Source organism: Vanessa atalanta, chromosome 4, assembly GCF_905147765.1.
Source record: "Vanessa atalanta chromosome 4, ilVanAtal1.2, whole genome shotgun sequence".
Lineage (NCBI taxonomy): Eukaryota > Metazoa > Arthropoda > Insecta > Lepidoptera > Nymphalidae > Vanessa > Vanessa atalanta.
This window is the reverse complement of record NC_061874.1, coordinates 3805739-3830963: the sequence shown is the minus strand read 5'-3', so window position 1 is coordinate 3830963 and position 25225 is coordinate 3805739. Positions and strand designations below refer to the sequence as shown.

The 25225-nt window shown below is 31.0% G+C and overlaps 1 protein-coding gene across 1 annotated transcript in view; it reads left to right on the top strand.

The window, feature by feature from the left end:
- Positions 1–1210: 1210 nt before the first annotated feature.
- The window catches only part of LOC125077609, a 70456-nt gene continuing 46441 nt past the window's right edge, over positions 1211–25225 (top strand). The window contains exon 1 of the mRNA XM_047689582.1: positions 1211–1405. Within this exon, the coding sequence (XP_047545538.1) occupies positions 1333–1405 (73 nt within the window). The 5' untranslated portion in view covers positions 1211–1332. The remainder of the gene's footprint in view (positions 1406–25225) is intronic.

Below are 25225 nucleotides of genomic sequence, written 5' to 3'. Positions count from 1 at the left end.
GCTTCACTTGGCTTTGAGATTCTCGATATCTCGGGCCTAACATGGCGCAGAAACTTCCATCGTCGACAACTTTAATACGAGTTTCAGTATTCGCGACATTATCGTTATAAAATCTTCCGTCCAGAATGTTTTTTGTTTCGTATCTTTTGTGTATATTCTTCCTGGTTGCTCGAGATTTCACTATGTCAGGGAAATGTTGTGTATGAGTGACTGCGAAAGTGATGAATGAATACCAACCAAGCGAAATATATTTATTAAGTACTAGATATTGATTTTTTTAAATAGTTTTTATTCTCTTAATAAATAAAATCGATGGTATGAATGTAACGGGTAACTTATATATTAAATAAATTAACATTATCCTTCTTACAGAGTAAACTACCGCTGCACTATTTCAACTCGTTGGCTTCGTAAGATATTATTTTGTTAAGCAAAACTATCGTGTGCAGCCTCAAACAATTACATTTACTTGGTGATAAGGATTTGTGCAAGCTCGCCTAAGTATGTACTATTTACATCACATACTGTAAAACAGCAATACTGTTGTATTCTGTGTCTTAAGGGTGAGTGAACCTGAGTTAGAACAGAGTGAACTACTACAGGCACAAGGGACATATTATGTAACATCTTAGTCCCTAGGGTTAGCGGCGCATTGGCAATGTAAGCAATAATTAATATTTATTACAACGCCAGTGTCTAAGGGAGAGTCGTGTCACATAGGTGACGTCATCGATCGTCATCCCACCTATTTTATAAATATATACATTTGCGAACAATTCGACAAATAAATTATCTCCAAGATATATCTTGGATAAGGATAACATATCAAAACCCCTTATATTATTTTACGATTACTCCTGAAAACGGTCAAAAATAACTCTATACGGGTCTTGAGAAAACACTTGAATTTAAATTAATATTAATTTCGAGATTCGTTTCGAGAAATGAATCATAAATAGAATCGTAAATAATTTATTTATTGAAACTTCTTTGCAAATTTCATTGCGCGCTAATAGAAGCCAATCAAGCACAATCGGTGACGCTTAAGCAATAATAAAAAATGAAAAGCCAACGTCTAATGGGATGAAAATCAACTGAGACGGACACGTGGTCTCGACACTCAGGGTAAATAGCTGTGTCGTGATACAAAACATTTGATACCCTGCCCCCTCCGAAAACCTTCGCTTTGGTAGCTTCAGTCGAACGCCGGTCGCTGCCGTGAACGGATGTCTCATACGCTGGCGAAGCGTGAATCAGTTACGACGAACTTTATGTTACGTCACGTTTGATAGTGAGGTTCTAGTGGCATGGTGGTTCAATGATTACGTTAAAATGGTGCGGCGTAAAGATAAACGCTTTACGCATCTGTGCGCGGTGTTCGTTTGGCTGTTAACCTGTTTTAACGGTAAGTTAAGTTATAAGGGTCAAATTGGACTCGAAGGGGATGTGTTGTGGTCCGTTGATTTCAACCGTTGCCTATTTCCTGTGAGGTATCATATATTGTTGTTCCCGTCTGTAATTGTAAACGGTCATTGTCCTTTTTATTTTTTCAAGTAACAGGTAAAATAATAGTATTCTTATTTCAAACTTTCCTGAACCAATTTTAATGGAATTAAATAAGGTCATGATTTAATGTATTTAAATTGTTTGTAAAATTTCATTAATTATTTATTTAAATATTTAATTAAACGAATTATTAAATAAAATTCAGTGTGAAATTAAAAATGTAATTTTAAGTATAAAAAAAACGTCAACTTCAATTAAGTGTTTTTGTCATTCTTAAAAAGTTAAGTTCGAAGGTGCTCTACTTAATCACTTAGCGATAGACCCTCGAATGATTGATCGCTGAATCAAAGTGATGATAAACTTCGCAAAAATATATTAATTTTTTTTTTATTTTTAAATATGATCTCTTAAATATAATTTATATAAATGCCTCTAAATTCTGATTAATGTAATTATTCTTTATTCAAATTACTACAATCTTTACCTTAAAAATAATATGATGTTTTTAAGTTATAGGTATAAGATTAATCGAAATACTTTTAAAATATTACAAAAAATATTTACATATTATTTTCAAAGTACGTAAATTTTTCAAGATTCAACGATCGTAATAAAATGAGTTTAAGCTCCGGGATTACAGATAAAATGTCTTTTTAGACAAACTCTTACAAAGAGCCGTCAAAAGGAAGGGATTATGATCGATATGAAAAATGTAATCATTTTTTTCGTAAAACCCTTTTCTTGCTAGTCATTTTAATATAAATATATCGTTTACAATTATATAAAGAACATTTGATTAAAAATAATAATAATTTTCAATTAAAGATAAAATCATCGTGTTATCAAGAGATTAAATAATAAAGGCAAATAATTATAAATAATATAGTCCTGTCTCGGTTCTTACTAAATTACAAATGCCAAAGCCAATCACGCCAGAACGGTTAAACGGTTTTAAATGAAATAGTTTGGAATAACATAAATGTTACTTTTTTATCTGGAATACCTAATCAACCTACCTACCTATCCCCTCGCAAACGAAACCGCGATTGGAAAGTAGTTAAATATATACAAATCGATTAAAGTCCATTAAGTCCTTATTAAAAAATTGACATTTTTATTGATACTGAAGTCAAATCCACATTATATATTTTTTTTAATATCTTCCACGGCTCGCACTTTTTTTTTAATATATCTAAGCTATGATCGTTTTAAAGACAAAACTAAAATTCGTTATATTCGCCTTAAGCAATCTCTCTAAGTTGTGTTGGAATGGAAACATCAATAACCCAAGGGTTTAAAGATAGGTATGTTCGCGTAGGTTACCTAATCATCCAAAAATCAAATTACGTGTAAGAAACTACAAATCTAGCATATATTTCTATACATTTTATTTAAGATAATCTTCAATGTCAAAAATATCAATGTTTATATTATTTGTCTTCAGCCATTAATGTCTTCGATTATTCATATATTCTTGTATAAATAATTATAATAATGAGCACTGTAAACTCTACTAATAATATAAAGAGATTGAAATTGTTTGTCAGTACGTAGTAATTTCCGGAACTAATGATACAATTCTAATTTTTTTTTCTTATGTAGAAAGGTACATTACAAGCGTACAAATTATATTTATATCATATAATTTACTTTATAATAAATTGTTCCCGTGCGAAGACGGGACGGGTCGCAAGTGTTATATATTTAGGATTGGCTTAGAATGTTTTATACATATTAGGCTCCATATTATATCTGTAATTTATAATTATACCTCGGAGTTAGAAAAAAATGTATTAAATAATCATGTACATTCTTGTATTTTCCCCTCTTTTTGGATTTATTAAATAAATAGTATGTGATTTAGAAAAAAAAAAAACAATTAGAATTACATTTCATAATATTTTATTATTTTTAATAAATTCATAACGAAGGATGTACTGCCTCGTAAAATACCTCGTAATTTACATTAATGCATTTATTATATCTGAGACAGAGTTAATCTTCCATGCGTGAAAAGATAAGTGCTAACTTTAAAATGTAAAAGAAAACTATTTACTTATTTTAATTTACTGTCAAAGAGATAATTATAAATTGACATAATTTATAATTTCGTTATTTTAAAGATACACATTTATTTTTTTAAGCCAAAGTTAATTTATAAGATTTTTTCTTGTAATTTAAAAAGATATTAAAGTTTAAACTTAGAATATCTTAATATTTATAATAAATTGAAAGTCTAACAAAAAGAAATATTTTCAAAGGTAAAATTACGAATAATTTTATCAAACAGACGTTTCTAAAAGCACTTTATTTTTTATGAAGTCTCGACTATAATTATAGGTATGTTCTATATTACTTAAATTTCGGATGTTAAGAATCTCAGCTCTCGTTAATGATTACATTAAGCGTGAAGACTAACTCTGGACCCTTTTAGGTATAATGCTTACATTCTCTTTTAATACAAAGATGTTTGTATCTATCTCTTTTCTAAACTCTACAATATACTTATAATCGCAAATGGAGTTGTCGAAGCTGCGAATAAAAGCAACTTCTTAAGTTCGTTTCTTCTCTGATATTTCAACTCTTTAATGTACATTCCCGGAATTTAGAATACGTATTTTATTTGCTTTTGCATAGAATATCAAAATATACTATGATGTTATTTTAATGTAAATTATAATAACAATGTTGTATGTTTCATTCAACCATGACGTATTAACGTACTCCGGTATCTATAGAGATTAATCTATTTTCTATACAGGTACTGTAACTTACATAATTTGAAACAAATACTTTTTACGTCATGTTATACTTGATACAGAAGTTTTAATTTATCTTATACGATTTCATCGATTCGTTAAAACTTGGTACGAGGAAGCTTGGGTTTCAGTAATTAGTAATCAGTTTATATATTACATACATATAATGTACGTAAAGCTACCAGTACAATAAAAAAAGATATAAGTCAATGTATTTAAACAAATCAAAATGGACTTTATCAAGACGGCTGTAGCAAACAGTTTTGAATAATTATTATTTTAGATAATTAAATGTAAATTTACCAACTCAGTAGTTATATTTAATCATCCATCCGATTGAAAAGTAAATATTAATATTTTTTCACGTATGCTTTTACAGGTAGGCCTTGGAATCTTCAACGGATTGTAATTTTTTTTTTTTAAGTAAATGAAACCTTTTTGATTATCTAACGCTAACACACTTTTAAAGTCCTTCTAATAACATAATGAGGACGATATAAAGGTTTAAATTGTAATAAATGTTCTTATGATATTTGTCAAATAGCCTAATATCGAAAAAAGGCATACTGGACTACCTTTTAGAATTGCCAACAAAAATAATAACTAACACATGAATAGATACAATTATATTCACTTACATGTACACTAATTGCTCGTTTAATTATAGGTAATTACTGCTTACTCTACAATTGGGTCGGATTCGTGAACATATACTAGATTTGATTTTGATAAAAATATATATTATATAATTAAAATAATTTATACTAAAAAATTAAAATAAATTTTGACAACAAATTAGTTAATAAAAAAATAATATTATTATTGTGATTCAGTTTAGGAGTTGGTTGTGGATTGGTACACGTGACGTAATGGTCGTTAAATCTGGACAAGTTCATGGAGTTTTCGTGTGCTCAAAGCGTAGATGATTTATGTCGTATTTAGAGGTGAAGGAAAGCATCGTGACAAAAGCTTCATGTGCCGGAATAAATTTTGTAACATCCACGAATCAACACTAGAAATGTGTAATCTTATAAAAAAACAAAAGAAAGCCTTTCGAATTTAGGCCATTAAAGGGCCGTTAGTTTACTTCTAACAAAATAAACGATATACAATATGCGTAAAAGAAAATTCATGTAAATTTATTTCCCTAAACTCATTAGATTTTCAACGTATATCAAGTACATAACGGAGCCTAAAACACAAGTTTGTGACAACAAGACAACAAACAGTACCGTATATGAACAATAGATAAAACGACCCTTATTATAAATTTCGCACTGTCTAAACTTTGTGAAGTTACATTATGTTTACGGTATCTGTAAATCATTTAGGTTATGTACTTAGCGACGGGTTATTTAATGTGTTTAATGTATAATAATTATGTTTTTATTTGCGGGTTCGGTGCTGACTTCGTACCAGGTACCATGTGGTACAATAGTAGAGCACTAAGAGCTGTTACATACCTTATTAAAATTTATTACAGACAGGTGGTCTGACAAATGAACCACCTGATTGGTAGTGGTCAGTACCACCCATAGACAGTAACACTGTAAGAAATATTAACTCGCTGCCGCGCACCAACCTTGAGAACTAACAAAATTATGTCCCTTGTGCTTGGAGTTATACTTGCTTATTCATATTTCAAACTGGAACATAATAATTCTAAGAAATACTCTTTAGAGTAAGAATAAATGATAATGTTGTCTTAGATTTTCGCGATTATTACACATTGAAATAAAACTAGTTTTTTAACGGATTTAATCGCGTATATTAATTATTTTTAACATCCCGACGTTTCGAGCACTTTGCAGTGTTCGTGGTCACGGGCAGACTAAGGTGACATTTGTCTGTTCGAATTAAAAACTTGTTGAGACCTATCAAGAGTAATATCCCTTTACAAACTGCGGGAGTATATAAACTCGAATGTGAGTGTGGTTTATCTTACATAGGTCAAACAAAGAGAAGTATCAGTACTAGGGTCAAGGAACATATAGGAGATGTCAAAAATAGGCGTTCTTCAAAGTCTGCAGTCTGTGAACATGCTCTGGATAAACCTAACCATTTTATTCGATTTGATAAACCACAGATCCTCGCTAGAGAACACAGATTCATTCCTAGAATGATACGCGAGGCTATTGAAATTCAAAAACATCCGAACTTCAATAGAGAAGATGGTTGGAGACTTTCTAACACTTGGGATCCACTTATTAAAAATTTAAAATCCCAAATCCAACAGACTGCAAGACCTAAGGATACAGTTAGTGCCTTCTGCGTGCAACCGGAACGCTACTCAAGATACAAATTAAGAAATCGTTGGCGGTAGTTGTAAATAATATTTTTCTTTTTAATTCGAACAGACAAATGTCACCTTAGTCTGCCCGTGACCACGAACACTGCAAAGTGCTCGAAACGTCGGGATGTTAAAAATAATTAATATACGCGATTAAATCCGTTAAAAAACTAGTTTTATTTCAAGAATAAATGATGATTGGGTGGTATACACAAACGAACTTGCGCTTGCCTTATCATTAAGTAAAAATGGATAAAGGCGGGTAATGATAAATTATTAGGCCATCAGAGGTAGCCCTAGTACCTTCGTAGTATTTATTGTGTCGAGGTTGGCAATGCATTGATTGAGTAGGGAATGTAATGTATCTTACAAAGCCACAACGTCTTATATATACATATATATTCTAGTTGTCGCCCTCGAAAAATGTAGGCTATGTTCTTCCTTGGAGTTCAAGTTTGCTTCATATGCAATTATCATCAAAACCGGTTCATCGGTTTGATAGTGAAAGAGCGACATACAGACAGACAGAGGTACTGTCACATTTATTATATTAGTATAGATTATATACTAAAAACGTTTTTAGAAAATTGTATTATTTAGATGGAAATATTTTGATATAGTCTGTATTAAGCATTACAAAATGTCAATAATGATAATACTAAATAGAACTACTATATAGATACCAATATATACCTAACACTTATCGGTTAGAACTGGACCGTAACTCGGGATACAGAAACACGCCAGATACAAACACTCAAATCGTGACAAACCTATAATATTCAACGTGGGACAAACCCGCAACTGTTAAATCAATTGATATTCATAAAATCGTAGTGATAATTCTTAGACGACTTGATAACGTATTTATAATTTGTAGTTATAGTACTATACGCTTGTAGTAAAGTATAAGTAATATACTCTTAATATTCCACTTCTTGAGAAGAAGACTTGAAACATTTTTCACAACGTGTTGTTAACACGTGCGACTAAATTTCATAATAACAGGATTCCTCACATTTACTTCCTTCACCACCAAGCACGATATGAATTCTAAAACTCACACGAAAACTAAGAGTTGATTGTGGCTTGAACGTACAGTATTTTGACACAGCTTAATACTTAAAGTATAATATAATGTTTAAAAAAAGAAAGTATTCAAATAAGCACTAAATATATGTAAATGTACGTATGAAACTGTACTAAGAGTAATAAAATAATCTCATCCTCATTAAATATAAATTTAGCGACAGCTGTGATGTTGATTATGCCATATTTTGTTTTGATGGTTGACCCCTTGTAAGTTATCTGTGTGTGTTTATGCTGACCGTATATGTGTGTCCTTATCCTTTTTAGTTTTCTATTACTCAAGTCTATTGTATGTATATAGAGGGCATAAAGAGTATGCACTATGATGTCTGCGTAGTTGGCTGATCTCTCTTGAGATTCACCGTCGTGGCTAAAATCGGTCAGGACTATCATAGCTCTGGTATATTAATTTGGTTTGATACATAAACTCATTTTATTAATTTAATCTTTGGAAATTAAATGTTAGACGAAGTGGTCTGAAGACTCATACATTATATTACATATTTTCGGAAATAATTCTGAGGGCAATTATTTCGTCTTGGGTATCTTGATCAGTGTCGTTTATTATAGATAAATAAACATTATTATGAATCACCTCTAAGGCAGGACGTTAACATTTTAATATTCATTAGCAGTGCGCATAAGCCGCCATCCGTGATACGCTACGATAAGTTGCAATGTGCCTTGCGCGCATAATTACACAAACTTCCGGCGTACGTTATTTTTTCCAATGGCCGAGCAACATCTGCTTGTCAATTTTTAATATTTAAATCGTCTTCCCTTTTTATTGCAGTTACCGTGTCTACTTCTCCTGTCTTAGTGTCTACTGGGTCACTTATAAACTTTGTTCAGTGGTTGATTAGCTAATCACTGATCTATCTCTTTTTGTCATCGTTGAATTTACATTCGAAAAAAGAAGACAAAATAAAAATGTAAAATAAAATAATAACATATTAGTTGAATGTGACTTCGCGTCCTATAATTAGACTTCTTACATATTTGAGACCAACGAACCAACCAGTGCACAAATGTGTGCACAAACACAGATGCACTTTTATTCCCTCACTCTCATAACCCGATAGGACGGTAAATCCAACCCGACCGCAAATAAATCAGCCTTTACGTGCTTATTATATAATTGTGTTTACCTAACATGACTGTATTTTTAAATGTTGAAAAAGAGTAACTACTGAGTTTCTTGCCGGTTCTTCTCGGTAGAATCTACATCCGAACTGGTTCACTTAATATAGTTGTTTAAATGACGATTCAAAAGTGCTTGTAAAAGCCTACTTGAATAAAATTTAGATTGATTTGATATGATTTCTAAGACTCGGGAGTGTACATATCTCAAAATTCCAGATTTCGGGTTGTGACTGAACAGTTTTCAAAAGAAAACCCCTCTGATTATTTATCGACTTAACTGGGGCTTGAACCCAGAACCTTTGAAGCTGTAGCTTTATATCTAGCCACAAGACCAACGAGGCAGTCAATTTAAAAAATTTCGTACCCTCTACGTTCATATATCGTTGGATCGATTGAATTTGCAACTTTGTACAGTTGTCTTTGGCGCGTACATTAAAACTTCTGGCATAAAAAGTGAGTTGGGTTAACAAAAAAAATAAAAAATATTACGATTTATTATTGCAATGCTTCTTGTTCGTATTTTATGCGTTCCCACATTGTTTATTTTTGAATGTAACTTGGTATGCTGCTGGCACGGCTATGAAAGTTTCTGGAATAGTGTCATCAACATCAACAGGTAGCATGTGTCAAGTAATGGATATTATTCAAAAAAAAAAACTGCTTTATCGCAATGTGAAGTGCCTTAACTATTATCTTACTACTTAATTAGTACTATACTAAAACTAGTAAAATATAGCAGTCGATTTGGTAGAAACAGTTTTTAAATCTTAGCAGTAAATTTTTATTATATAAAGGGTTCCAGGTTAGTATATAGTTTATCTGACTGTATTTGCTACGGTACCTATACCGTATTATTTTTAGTATTATGTCTTGCGTAATTGGTTTAAAGTCAAACTTGAGTTTAACAAGGTTCTACAAATGTGTCTACACTTTTGTCTATTTCAAATATAAAACTGTATTAAAATACGCCAGTCATTATATACCTACATACTCAGCAAAACAACAAATTTCAGTATAACTTTGAAAATAAAGCAATTGTAATTCTTTATTACTGTATAACTTTTCTTTCAAAATATATATAAAACCTCATTGTCGGCTGAACAAATTCAGTGTAATTATCGAATTCTAATAATTTCCACGTGGTAGTTTGTTATAAAATTTTGTTACTCAGCCTAGTTGAATAAATAATAAATTGCAAGCATAAGAAACAGCTTTTAAATTTTCCAACGCTGACCTAAAGTCTTTGTTTGATGAGAAGGCTAGGAGCGAATTCCATCATGTAGTTTCAATGTGGAATGGTATGGATACACAGCCAGATTTTCATTTCCTTACGAGGTTTTCCTTCAAAATCAAGCACACTATCGCTATCTTGTAAGTATAAATTAAATACATGAAAATATGCTTTCCTGAGTTTTCAATCCACCATCTTTGGGCAAGATTTAAGCAATGGAATCGTTGCGCCATTTCGGCTTGTTTAAATAAATATATAACAAGAATGGCCACCGATTTCCCAATCGGGAATGAAAATGTAATAATTGTTAAGTTATTATTGCAACGTCTACAAACATCTACTTCCCCAAAACTATAAAACTGTGTAAGTACTACTCTAATTGAATTCTGCTACTTATAAAAAAAAAAAACTTAAATATATACAGATAAAAATAAATATATTATTTATGACTGTCAAACTTCTTATGATTTATTTAAAAACGTCTGAACGAAGTTTTAATGGGTTCTCGCTGAGATGTCGCTCTATGATCGACACAGTTTGAAAGTACAAAATCAGAACTGACATTTAAGTTATAAATACTAGACACTGCGTATAAAAACGGCATAAAAGGCTAAGGCGAAGAACACTTGCATATTCATGTGCTTAATCTATGTTTGTAATCCATCTCCTGATGCTGAAGGAAAATATCGTTATAGGAAACCTGCATGTATTGGATAAAATTGCTAAATGTGTTTATATGTTTATTCACAAACTATTGGAGCAGCTTATTGGAATTATACGAATTTGTCACCTTGAAATTCTATATACATATATAAAAGTGAAATACCACTCACATCACGAAATCACAGAAACTATAACACCCACAAACTTGGCAATTTGGCAGGTTCCTAATAGGTTTTATACATCCGCTAAGAACGGATTTTACGAAACTCCACCCATAAGAGGGTAAAACAGGGTTTGGATATTTGTGTTTTATAAATTTCGCGCGGGTAAAGCCACAGGTTTAGCTAGTACAGTATATATTTACATTATGTTTAATTTTAAAATCAAATAACATTGTATCTAAAATCTCTTGTTTACTATTAATTAAATTAAATTTCTGAGAACCTTCTGAAATTTAAATTATGTACGAACTCAATACATTTAGAAGTGTATTCAATAAACTTTAGATCCTTAGAAATATCTAAGGCATATTAGATTCAAATAATTTTAAACAATAGTTATATATAGGCCGTACTTAATTATGTACATTACTTTTGATTATTTTTCCAATATTATAACGAAACATGAAGAAATACTCGATTTGCAAAATAAAAGCAATACGGTAAAGGAAATGGTTTTGTCTCTGTGCGACAAAATGCAAAGAAAGTAAGTTACGTTGCGTGACGGTCTCGCTTTTGATTTTCTTTTGTCTTAATAGCTATAATGTCTAGTTTAACTTCTATTCTGCTACGTACTTACGACATTTCATGTACGACTTAAGGCTGTCTCGTATAATCGCGCTATGAGCATGAGTTGGAACTTTGTCACGGTCTATCGAAAATGACAGCTCTTAAACTATTGAGCGTTAGCAAAGAATTTCTAAGCAATACTGACTAACAATTCCAAACCAATAAGGGGATTATTTAACTGCAAGACTAATTTTCATATAGTTGTTAGTATATTTAGCCTATATGTATATATCTGCCTCTCTAATATTTTCACTAATATAATCATATTTAAGAGACGTTCACATTGTCACTTATTATTTCGAACAAAAATCCAAACTGACAAATTAGTATAAACGTCTCACGAGCGTTTGAACGAATTTGCCGACGCTACCGCAAAGGACAGCGCATGTCTCAGTTCAAGAAGGTCGCATCCCATTCTGATCGCGCGATTATATATTATATTATATTCATTGTCAATCTGTCAATTTTCGTCTGTTTGTATTATGAGAATATCAATTATGATTGGCGTAGTCTCTGAATATTAATGTTTCAAGCTGTTTATTGGCAAAGAATAGCATGGGCTACTGTGGAAATTGTGAGTAGTAATTGTATCAAGGAGGAGCATACACGACCTATCTGCTTCAATATACCTCGTTTCCTCTTCAGGAGAATGTTTTAAGTTTATTTCATGACGCTCTAATGTTGGATAAACATGTGAACCGGAAAATACCAAATATATTCTTATAAAAATATTTGAATTAAATTTCTGCTCTGTGACAATCACAATTAAACTGATTTTTCAATAACAACCATTGTGAAAACTTGAAAAACAAAAACCGCTAAGTTTCTTTCGTCGGTTCTTAGGTTCGAAGTGCTTATTTCCGAATCGGTAGCAGACTTTTGGCAATCGATAAAAAAGTGTAACGTATATTGTATAGAGATTTGACAAAAGCATTATATTCACGCATTATAGATAATAAATGGCAATATCTAAAACTTTGTCTAACTTGTCTGTTCGAATATGCAACTGTAATAATGTAACTTCACCACTGGGGACTTATGTCTGTAGTTAATTTATGAACATGCCCCTAGAGACAGGCGGACAATTAATCTGTATTGGAATACGTGTAAAATTACTCAGTTGACATATTCATAATATTCATGTCATTGATGCGAGCTGGTTGGATTAAATTAGTAATATGTCATTAATGCGTTGTGATGTACATTTTGTAGAAGACTGTAATTAACAGATAGGTGTACATTATATTTATTTGATGTAATGTTGAGTTCTGTGCATTACAAACAGAGCTATGTATATCAAATGAGTTTTTTTTTTTTTTAACTTAAACAGGCACGTAATTATATAATATAGGCAAATAATGATTGTTGCTAAAATTGATGTAAAATTATGCCCTGTTACCTTAATAAAGATTACAAGTTTATTATGTAAAATTAACGTGAACTTCGTGATCTTTGCATTTAAAGGTAAAATTATAACCATTTTTGTTAATATCAGGTATGGAATTTAATGTTGAAGGACGGGCAGGGTGTTATTTTCTTTTGCTTTAAAACAAAATGATTCAAAGAAAAAACCTAATTAAATTGCGCGTCCTCTGATATTAAAAGAAACATTATATATTTAAATAATAGCTATTCCAGTTTTCTCTGTTATTTTTAAAATCTGCCCGTTAAATATATTTTTGAAACGATATTTTCCTTATTTTAATTGAAAAGGAAAATTAAATGCGAAAATATAATTTTTCTCTCTCATTTCTCTACTATTCATTTGAATCACATCGACTACGTTATTTATATCAATTTTAATATAGCAAATATATCAATAACTAGCGACCCACCCCGACTTCGCACGCATGCAAAGTTATATGATATAAATACAATTAATACTCTAGAACATTCCGGATTAATGTAGCTTTCTACTGGAATAAAAAAAGGGTTTATTAGTTTGGAAATTGCCCCGTAAATAGAAACGAAAAAATTGTACTACTCAAATTATTATTAGTAAGTTTAAAAATGATTTTCTAACATTTTTACTGCTAATGTCTACTTATGTAATATTTTTTTTACTAATTTTGACTTAAACTGTAAAATAATTCATTTATAAAATCAGGTGCCCAAAACAAGAATATAACAGAGGGTCGCAGTCATGCCATACGTCAGTAATGTATCAACTCACTGGATTGCTCTGCCCATACACTCTGCTAAAACAGACTGATTTGGCAATATGTCGTAAGCCAAGTTCAGTAAATACTTCGCATCGTGAGGAAACGTGTCTGAGTCTTATTTCACTAAAACTTCGTTACATGTGAACCCAACAACGGTCATTGGAGCATCGTGGTTTAATAAGCTTAAATCTTCTACTTAAAATAAAAAAAATACCTTAGCCCAAAATTGGGAAATTTACGCTCCGTTATTTTTACTTTTATTAAATGTTTTTGCGTCATTAGCAATATACTTTATTACTATGTAATAATAAGATACATGTTAAAATTTTTAAATAGGAACTCCATTTATTATTATACAGTAATGTAATACTATATAAAATATACGAATAACATCCACCAACTCGCATTGGAGCAGCGTGGTGGAATATGCAAACTTTCTCCTCAAAGGGAAAGGAGGCCTTAGCCCAGTAGTGAAAAATTTACTGGCTGGTAATGTAAAAAAATGAAAAGTAATAATACAATCTTTAAATAGACCCTTCATATATTAAATGAACAAGAAATGTCCATGTATATAATACTTATATATCTGGACACTCAAGGAATTGACTTATTAAGGATTAAAACCACTCAAGACTAACAACAAGAAAGTTCGACTAACATACTTACCCAAGAACTTTAATGAAAATATAGGGAAACGGCTCACATAGCGTTCAGCATATTTCCTCGAACAACTTAAAAACAAATTACGAATTATCAGCAACGTGTCCCGCCGGTCAACACTTGGGGATGTTCCAAAGTCGAAGAGTGAAATCTGAAAACTTATTTTGAAAATTATAAAAAGATGAAACCCTAAAACAAAAACGAACAGCTCTTTGCTATACAAAATAAAGGCTTCTTGTTTGATAGAATTCAGAGCTTAAGCTGTTCCTCTGCGAGTTGGCGGATATGTCTAAGATTTATCTCGACACGTGTACGTTTCGTCACGATTTTTCCCTTCACTAAAGATCACGAGGCGAATTGTAAATACAATTTGAAACAGCAATATTCAGTTTAAAATAAATTATATAATATTATTGTTTTACGAAAAATTTTAAATAAACAAAAAAGGAATCTATTTACCGTAATTTTTATTAATTAAAATTCATTACTAAGATAATAGGTATATATTATGATAAATTGTTAAATGTAAATTTTCAGATTATTGACACGGTACATATTTTTTTAAAGGGTTTTATTAGCATAATAGGCAACAATATATAACCCTAAGATTATTTTTAGTTAATAAAAATGAATAACGAGCCTAAGACCCTATTGGGCTTCTTTTGTTGAATGAGAGATTACGGACCAAATTGTAAGTACCTCAGGGATTTTCCAATAAACGGACGGATTAGTTATATCTTCAATAAAATCAATACTTCTATGTTACAATCCCTTCGGATAGTGTAGTTGAAGTTGTTAAACCAGCTCGAGTACCCAATTTAATAGTCAATTCCAACTTGAACATACCTAACGAAAGATAAGTAAACATGAAAGATTTATGTTATCAGTTATCTATTGAAAATTTACTGATTTAAATAATAATCATAATATAAAAACATTTCTAATATTTCTAAAAGATTTAACAAACCGTCTTATTGCCTCCGCTGTTAAACGAGAGGGCTGGTTCATTTTCGCCCAGAATATCGGAATTGTGATTCAACGAGGAAATGCTGCTAGCGTTATTGCCACCATTCGAAGCGTTCATGATTTATAAACTATTTTAAATTTTGATCTGTATCTGTTTAAATGAGTGTTTTGTCATATTTAAATAGTTATATTGTTGTTACTAAATTGATAGTTCCTATGATTAAGATCCAACTTTTTTTTTTAAACATGTTTTTATATGACTGATTAAAAAATATATATACGCAGGACATATTATGTTTATTACGTCTGTTATTTTGTGCCGTACGGTATATGCGATATATAATAATTAAAATATTTAACAAAAATATAACATAATTAAAATAATAAGGTTCATAACATAGTAGGTTATGAACTATATCATTTAAATTTTTTAACATCCCATCATTGAACTTTGAATTAAAGATCATTTTTGAAGCTATCAATTAACTTTATCAAAATTCCCGATCGACCTAACACTAATGTTCGTATCACTCCCAAAGTATCAAGAAGCTTACGCAGTTCTTACAAACTTGTGTTACACATAAGAGCCCCTTGGCATGAGTGTATAATTGAGTATACTCGCTTGAACTGAAGAGTGGTAAATGGCTACGGAGGTGAGGCCAAGTATCTTGTCCTTTCTTCTCTAGACATATAACGTTCTCTTGGGAATAATATTTGTATTAAACTTTATAAATTTCGTCAGAAAGTTTAAATTAAACGTCTGCGTTTGTACTGTACTGGAGCGCTCTGGTGTTTTTGTTTAAAGAGGTAGAGTTGTATTTTTTCCAGGCATATTCATTTATATCAGCAGAATTTTTTATACCATCAGAAACTTATTTCATTCATTATTGTATAAAGTCACCTCCACCTACGTTTAAGTGAACCATCAACTTTAGTTGACATAATTCTGTTTCTTTTGTACATAGTGTTACTTGCGGCCATTATCATAAAATACTAAATTAATAAAGTATTCCAAAACAAAAATATCTTTTGTGTTTTATATAATACTTCCCTTTTACTTGGTGGCTTTACGTGGTGGTCAGACTTTTCAACAGATATTATAAGCTTTATTTAAAAAGCAACGGCAAAAGGTACATCTGAAAGTAAACTCGAAATCGAGAGTACTTAAACAAACAACGCCTTTGCAACCTGCCTGGAATGAAAATGCATCAACAAATTTGTTTGTTTTAAAATTTACTTGATGCTTGAATTTAACTTTACGAATAGCTATATTTTATTCCTATAATTTGATATTCCATATAAAGTTAAATATTATATATCTGGACATTGCTTAGTAAATATATTTTGTGTTAGCTCAAAAATGAAACTAAATTTTTGGAATCGTTTTATTAATGTGACTATTTAAATGATATGAAAAAGTTACCATTTGTTTGACTTTTTTGAGGGTATCTTTGTATCAATACTGATTCACTGGTTTGACATGCAAAAAGACACGATTTTAAACAAAAGATAAACAAATTGCGTTTATGTGAATGCAAAATTTTGTACGTATTTACGTATAAAATTTTTACATCATCCAAATGTGTTCGATATTCAAATACTCATAGTGGTATTCTCGTCCACTGCATTTAAATACGAGTATAATGATACTAAGAAGAGGGTTCTCAGTCGTATATATATTATGTATATAATATAATAATATTAGTGAAGACAAACTTAGTACTAGAAGTTTTCGACTTAGCAAAGTAAACAATAATGTTACCCAGGTAATCGTTTCTGTAATAGCATCCTGCTCGTAACTTTGAACCAATTAATACATTTAGAATTTATGCCAAGGAAATATTAATACTGTTTAGGATTTTTTCTTTATACAGTATTAAAAATCGCGGTGTTTTATACATATATTATAGATTTAACTATAAATAAATTATCCCTTTTAGGGTTTCGTACCCAAAGGGTTCTAAGACTCCGTTGTTCGTCCGTCTGTCTGTCCATCTGCCAGGCTGTATGTATCTCATCAACCGTGATAGTTAGATAGTTGACATTTCACAGATGATGTATTTCTGTCACAGTTATAAGAACAAATACTAAACAATAGAATAGTATACATATTTAAGTGGGCTCCCATACAGCAAACATGATTATTTTTGCCGTTTTTATACATAATGGTACGGAATCCTTCGGGCGCGAGTCCTACTCGCACTTGGCCAGTATTATTTTATTAAATATAAAATCGCTATGAATTGTGAATTTCTTATCGGTTTATTTACGAAAGTTGTTCAAGTTTTAATGAAAGCATAATATTTAATACTCTAATTATATACAAGCTATATATAATACTTGTCTCATTTTAGTTTATATTACTGCATAATTTATTTTCATAGTGTTACAAAAGTTAGTACTTTTTATCGTCGGTCGTGATACCGCTGTTGCGGTTTTAGGAAAAAAATTGATATTCAAAGATCGGTGCCAACTGGTGAAGGCGCGAACATTTGAATAAGCGTTTTTATTTTTTTAACAAAAACTTATTCTTTCGAAGTATTTCAAGAGTTTATGTAGAACTGTAGTTATCTTCTGCGCAATATATTCGCAGGTATCTCTGATAATTTTAACTTATTACCATATAGAAGTCTGCATTCTCTCCAATATTCTAAGCATAATAAGTAAATAGCAATATAATGTACAGCCTTTAAACGTTTTTTATAATGATAAGTTACTTTATTGAATTCTAATCAGGTATATATGTCAGGTATATATATGATCGTGAATTAGGGTAAATATTTTAACTTTCCTTATTTTTAGACTCAAGTCAGATAAATATAAACGAAATCTTTTTAATTATTCTTCCTATATTGGAATATAATTAAATTTAGACAAACATTTTCGATGCACATTTATTTAGACTTGCAACACAAAAATTTGCGCAAGAAATATTGCAGTAAGTGTGTGCGAAATTATAGTGCTCTCTATTCCCATACTCGAATCGGCTGGAATGGAATAGAAACTGGAATTACAAACTTCCATATTCCAGTTAGTACTGAGAATTTCTTGACAAAAAAACTCATTAATTTTGATGAGGCTGACTCGGGATGCCAACTCAGGTTTCAGGATCTGCAACCTTAGAAGCTCGAGGCAAATTTTAGTTGCAGTTTAAACAAAGTATACAAATGCAGTTGGAATCATAAATATTGCCTAGTAACACTGTCATGCAGTGGCTTCTTATCGCGTTACTATGGCAACAATATAATATGACAATACAATACCAGAGTCAGTTAATAAATCCACGCCCGCATACAATTGACATTATGTATAACTTCCATCAATTCAGCCTGTCAGATAATAATCAAATGTATTCTTATAACTTCTATTACAATAGACCATTACGGACTTTTGTCTTCACAATACGATACAATTTTTTTCGAAAATTTAAGTATATTTAAAGAAAATGCTGTTGCCAAAAACGTCTTAAAAAAAGTCTGTTCGCGCATATAATGCGTAACCCGCTATTTCGATACAAGATGTTTTTTACATACAATAATATTATGTCCAATTGAATTTGACGTAATTATAATAAAAATAATATGGTATCAAAAACTAAGCTAAAATGTAAAATTTGAATTTAACAATCTATTTATACCTTTTATTATCCAAATGAGGTAATATGAAACGAGAGATTTCATTTAAAATCGCCTTCCGACGAAATTCTTTTGAAAATATTAAAATTCTTATCTCAGAACGAACCCGACCAGACACTTATGAATCCTTCCAATAGTGTGGATCGAGCGTTATTCGAGTAAACGAAGCATGTCAGCGAAATTACTAATATCATCCGAAACTAACTGACATCACACTTACTGGACCTATAGTAATCTAGCTAAAAGCTGCCAAACGTTTCACCATAACGTCCACCCCATTAACCGAAGCCGATATATTGGAAGGTTACATTATCGCGAAGGCATTTCGTTGGGGATTCGTTTTGGAAAAAAAAAACAACGGAAATATCAAAGGTAGGGTAAATTAGACGTACTGGTATATTGATATTAAAATGTTTGGTTATTGGTTATGCTGATATAATACAAAATAACTTGTTGAGCTAGTATTCATTGATTCTTATATAGGATACATTCATTTAATTATACATGATGGTTACATGTAAGAGCTTGATAAAAAATAGTAACTACTGAGTTTCTTGCTCGTATTGAATATGACCTAAGTCGTTCAACTCGTTCAAAAATGACACGATCACTTAAAGGTGCACCAATGATTTTACATACGTATATATATAAAGATATATAGGAGTATTTATGTTTGATTGATGAATTATGATGATTAATGAATAATTTTCTATTAATGAGTTCAAATTTTTGACAAAATTCATAGTTTGATGTCCGTAATTTGTAGAAGAGTAAATATATACCTAATTATGTTGTTTATGTTATATATTTAAAATTGTATTATTTTTTTGAAAATATCTAATAGCATAAAGAACATTTTATTTTATATTTTAATAAATTCTATATTTTTTTTAACATCTACAATGACGCCCCATAACGCTCTTTATTGTGTCTTGGGAAAAAATGAGTTAATAGATCCAATTTGATCGATTAAACTCATGTGTTTTTAATTGCAAAAACATATTTAACATTTCATCGCATGTCTCGTTTATTCTGGGGTTATAAAAAGTTATTGGTTTTTCAGAGAAATTTCCAGTAGCTCTGATTTGTAGGTGTTACATGCCAGTTGCTTTGAAATCAAATGCAGTAAAGCCTTTGTCTTACACCTGATTTCTGTTCGTATGTGACAGATTATCCACCCTATCCCATCCTATCCCGTTCTATCTCATCCTATCGGACCTTGGGAGTCAGAGGCGCACACTAATGTATATTCACAAACTTTTGCATGACAATATCTCTTGTTCAGTTTCTAAAAGTAGTCATAATAGGATTTTTATCGTGCGATATAGTATCAGGTTGATATAGATGTGTTAATCTTTATTTGTTTTTTTTTTTTAATTAAAGAAAAATTGTGTTTTTATTGGAAAAGGACAGTATGAGATTGATATATTATTTATTGAAACGCGTAGAAAAAAGCCCATATTCAGTGATATACTATAAACTATTGTATAATACCGAGACTTTGTTTAAAAATGTACAACATATGAATAATCTAACAAAACTCGTGTGTCCATTTCGAATATTATATTCGGGGTTCTACCGCAAACATGCCTTTCTGTTACTTTTCCCGCCGTTTCAACAAAGTTACACCTGCCGTGGTCACTCATATGACATATGGTGCAAACGTGACGGATAAATTTATACAGTAATATTTAAAAAAAAACTATCAGTTATTCGGTGATAGTGAAATGTGGTACGAGCTTAAAAGCCAATTATTTGTATAAAATGCATACTATACATCGCAATATGAGGGGTCGGATCTTAGGTAACCTATGCCCTTATCTGTAACCTTAAAACGTGGTTGCAATATTACATAGTGAGTAACTAAGTAGATAAGACGTAAAAATGTAATAAATGAACGAACTGACTTTCTCATTTATAATATCAGTTATTTTTTCTGTAATTCGTTTTTTTTATTTTGTTAGTAACAAATAGTAATAGTAACAAAGCTAAATATCATTCCCATCGTTCCCTTAATAACATTTCATAATAACAACTTATTTTAACTCTTCACAACTTATTTTACTTCAATTAAAAATTATCAAACACAGGATGCGTACGTTCTAACCTTCTAAATGTCCGTTCCTTATTACCCTGACAGGCGAGTATCTCACGAGATTGCGCTATACAGAGCTGTATATCCGGTGTGGGGTGAGGGTAATGTCCAGCCGATTAACCGAACTCGATATGTTTGTTCGGGTACATTCCGGAAGAAGGGCCGGCGTCCGGCGTTGGTGATAGCGCTTTATAAATCAAATTTATCAAACATTACGATGTTTTCGTCCTTTATTTTTTTAAGGCGTTCGTTCCGAAATGTTTCTTTGTCGACTACGACTTTTCTAAAATAATTTTTTTTTATCATTATTGTTTTAGAACGAATATATATATATATATATTTATTAATAATTTTATTTAAGAAATAAAAACACACAAATATCTATCTATATGCAATGATTAATATCACGTGAGTGTGATTTAGAACTGAAGTTATTATTTACTTGTAAAAAATTAAACGTTTCTGTAAAAAAGTATATAAATAACAAATTATGATGGTCAATTTTAATGTAACGTTGTCATTATAAGGTACATTATATGTAAAATCATATGAAACATATTTTAAATAGACTTCAGAGACAATGTCCGTCTTTAAATTATTGTCTATCCTATTTGGTTGGTTAGGAGTCAATGACATTATTACTCCTCAAGATATGGGAGATGACAAATATTTTCACAAACACGTGGACTTAGTTTCACACAAATGTATATTTAAATATACAACTCTATAAACCATAAACATGGATTTATTAAGGATTTTTAAAAATCGAATAAATTCTATTGCATCAATTAATATTATAAATCCATTCCAAATGTAAATTTATACATGAAAGAAGCTAAATTTAAAAAAGTGTTATATCTTAAATGAAAACTGCGGAACTCGGTCTAAAATAAAACCAACGTGGGAAAATAATTTAACTAAGTATTTAAAATTAGATTAATATTTTTTTCATAATATATTTTTACGTTCGATTATAAAATCATTCCATTTGAAACGTTTTCACTCTTTGCTTAAGCTCTTAGTAAAAAAATAAATTAACATTTTTGTATTCGAATGCGTTTTATAAAGGCTCATTCGTTTACTATTAGATGTTTTTATAGCATAGGTAGTTGGATGAGCAAATGGGCCAACTGCTAGTAAGTGGTCACCACTTCCCATATAAATTAGCGCCGTAAGAAATTGCCACTGCCAATGCGCCACCAACTTTGAAAATTAAGATGTTGTCCTTTGTGCCTTTAAGCACTGGCTCACCTTTTAAACCGGAACATAACAGTAGTTATTATTGCTGTTTAACAATAGACTATATGATGAACTTAAAAAGGTATAGGCATATTCATAAAGACATATATATATATATATATATATATATATATATATATATATATATATATATATATATATATATATATATATATATATGAAATTTAATTAAAATGAATTTTAATAAAGATGTTCACTTATTCATTAACTCTTCGATCATTTTCATTCACCAAAAACACATCAACGACCCTTATTTATCTTCAGTATTTAAACATTTCAATTAAATATACGCATATAAATATGAATACATTTTGAACTGAACAATTACAATTTTCGGATTCCCAGCTTGGTATGATAATGGTAATTGTTCTCATTGTCAGGCTTATTCTTAAAATAATATTTATTTCAATTGTTAAACTCCATGATCAATCATAATCAATTGCACATTGAATACGACATTTATTTCGATTACAGTTTTTCCACGTAGCTTATTTTCCTACTTGATGAAATCGACATAGACAATCAATTATTTTTTATTGATTACATAATATTTTTTGTATAAAATGAAAGTAATAATCCGTTAATGTCCGTTGTGTACACTATATTTACAACAATTGGGCAAAGAAGTCCTAATCATTTAAATAAAAGTTATTAAGATTAATTCACCTTATTTACAAACTGAACTGAAAACAATTACATGTTATAATTATCATTATATTATTTTAGAAAAATTATAAAAAAATATGGAACATAGAATACATTTCACGATCGCAGGCAGGTAATAAATTCACGTTAATACATAATGTTACTCGAAGTGACTTACGTCGATGCGACGAATCATGGGTGCTGGAACGACGCTTCCTCACGTCCCAGCTACTATCGGCTGTCTTATGGACAATCAAAAGGCAAAGGTTTATTGAGATTACCCGAAATTCAAGCAGGTACGACCGCGCACACAAAATATATCGCGAGTTTTTCAAAACCACGTAGCCGATTTGACGATGTATCCAGGGTTTTGCTCCAGGCACACGAAAACACAATGGTGAATTATGGTATCAGAACCCGCGACAATATCCACGAAAACCTCTGGACTGTAATGGTTTCATACAATAATAAAATAATTACCAGAAAAATTAAACCATAGCTAAAAATCAAGATGAAATAGAACACGCTACATAAGAGTAACATAATTTATTTTTATTTCAAGACTCGTACACTTAAACCATACCACTCTTAATAAACCAACAGAGAAAATAAAAATGTTACACGCTCGTAATATCGCTTTGTCGGGGAGTTAAAAATAGGTCATCTAATATTGCGGCGCTTTGCGGTCTCATATGATACAACACTAAAGTTTTTAGGTGTACTTATATTAATGTCTTATATCTTAAGACGTATTGTAACGTTGGATTTAAGAAAAATAAATGTCGCACCGCTGAACAAATCTTCTGATATTAAAGAGAAGGATATAAAACTTATTTTACAAAGCGGAAATAACATTCAAACAGTATTTATGTAATTTTCGCGTTTCCATTTTCTTTTTTATAAGAGATGTGTTATACGTAAATATATCCTGTAATGCTAGCACAAGTATTATCTGTTCTGATGTCCTGGGTCATAATATTAATGAAGGTCGTCTTGGCTCCTCCACGACACTCCCGACACCCGGAGCCTAAAAGTTAGGACGTAACCCTGGGCCCGTGGATGCGTGATTCGCGTGATACGGTGTCTTCGCGTGTCTTATTTCAGACGGCCCTGAAGAGGACGGCAGCCGGGATGGCCTCACAGTAACGTACGCACTATTGAGAGAGAGGTGAAATCACCATCGCCCCTTGAGGAAAGCTCCACCGAGCCACGAGCGTAGCACTCCATTGGAGGGACCGCGGAGGCATTTGGTTTTAAAGGATAAGAATCCCACATATACACACACACAAACCGAATCCATTGTAACCACAATTGGTTCGGGAACTTTTTTTAAGGTTTATCGTTTGAATCTTAAAGGCTGCAAATCTTCAGGTCCAGGCTTAAAATCATGGGGATTTATTCCATCAGTTCCAACTATTACAGTAAGAAATTCGCTAAGGAGACTGCGCACGGTCTTGTGCACTATAAAATATTCTGTGCTAGTCAAAGTAATGAGTCTTCAATTATAATGTTATTATAACTTTTTTATATCCTGATATTCTATTGTACACAAATAAACGCGAATAAAAAAATATCTCGACATGAACCGTTATTGACTGAGCTGTTTCAATGCTATGAATTAATATTTAAGTATTATTGTTCGAATTCTGTTATATACATTGTTTGAAACGTTTATTACGAATTTACGATCAGAGTAACATTAAATGGTGTGAAAAACGGAAAAAATACATGAATTTTTTCCATTTTATTTATAGTCAAGTGGCGTTCTGACACACTCATAATAATTTACGCGTTATCTACCCTTACACCGGTAATAAATTATGAGTTGATTACATACTGTTGCTATAAGATTTTTTTTATAAACTGCTTTTAAAAATATCAACTAATTGTTCGTAAAACGGAGCTAAATAAAATATTATATCAAATTGAATATTACAATGTTCTTATGACCAATTTGATTTTAGTGTCTATTCTCTGAGCAGAATTATCAACTGTGCAGGCTCATGTGATCGTGTACAAGTGTGTTCGCAAACACAAGGCACTATCTCTTTGCTCACACTCCTGTGACGTTAAATCCACGAATACATGAACGTTTTCAGGCGCACAACCAAAGATTTCAAGTGTTTCAGATTAATTCCAAAAAAATCTCGACAAAAACTCAATATAGAAGATATTTTTAAATATTCTAGGTTATGAAAGAAGGACTTGAACTGAGTACCGAGTTCGAAAAATAGACTAGCTGAATAAGGATAACCAAGAACTACTAAGGACTGATTTAACAGTTTTTTTTTCGTATCTAAAGGCGGGAATATTCAAATAAAGTACCACGATAT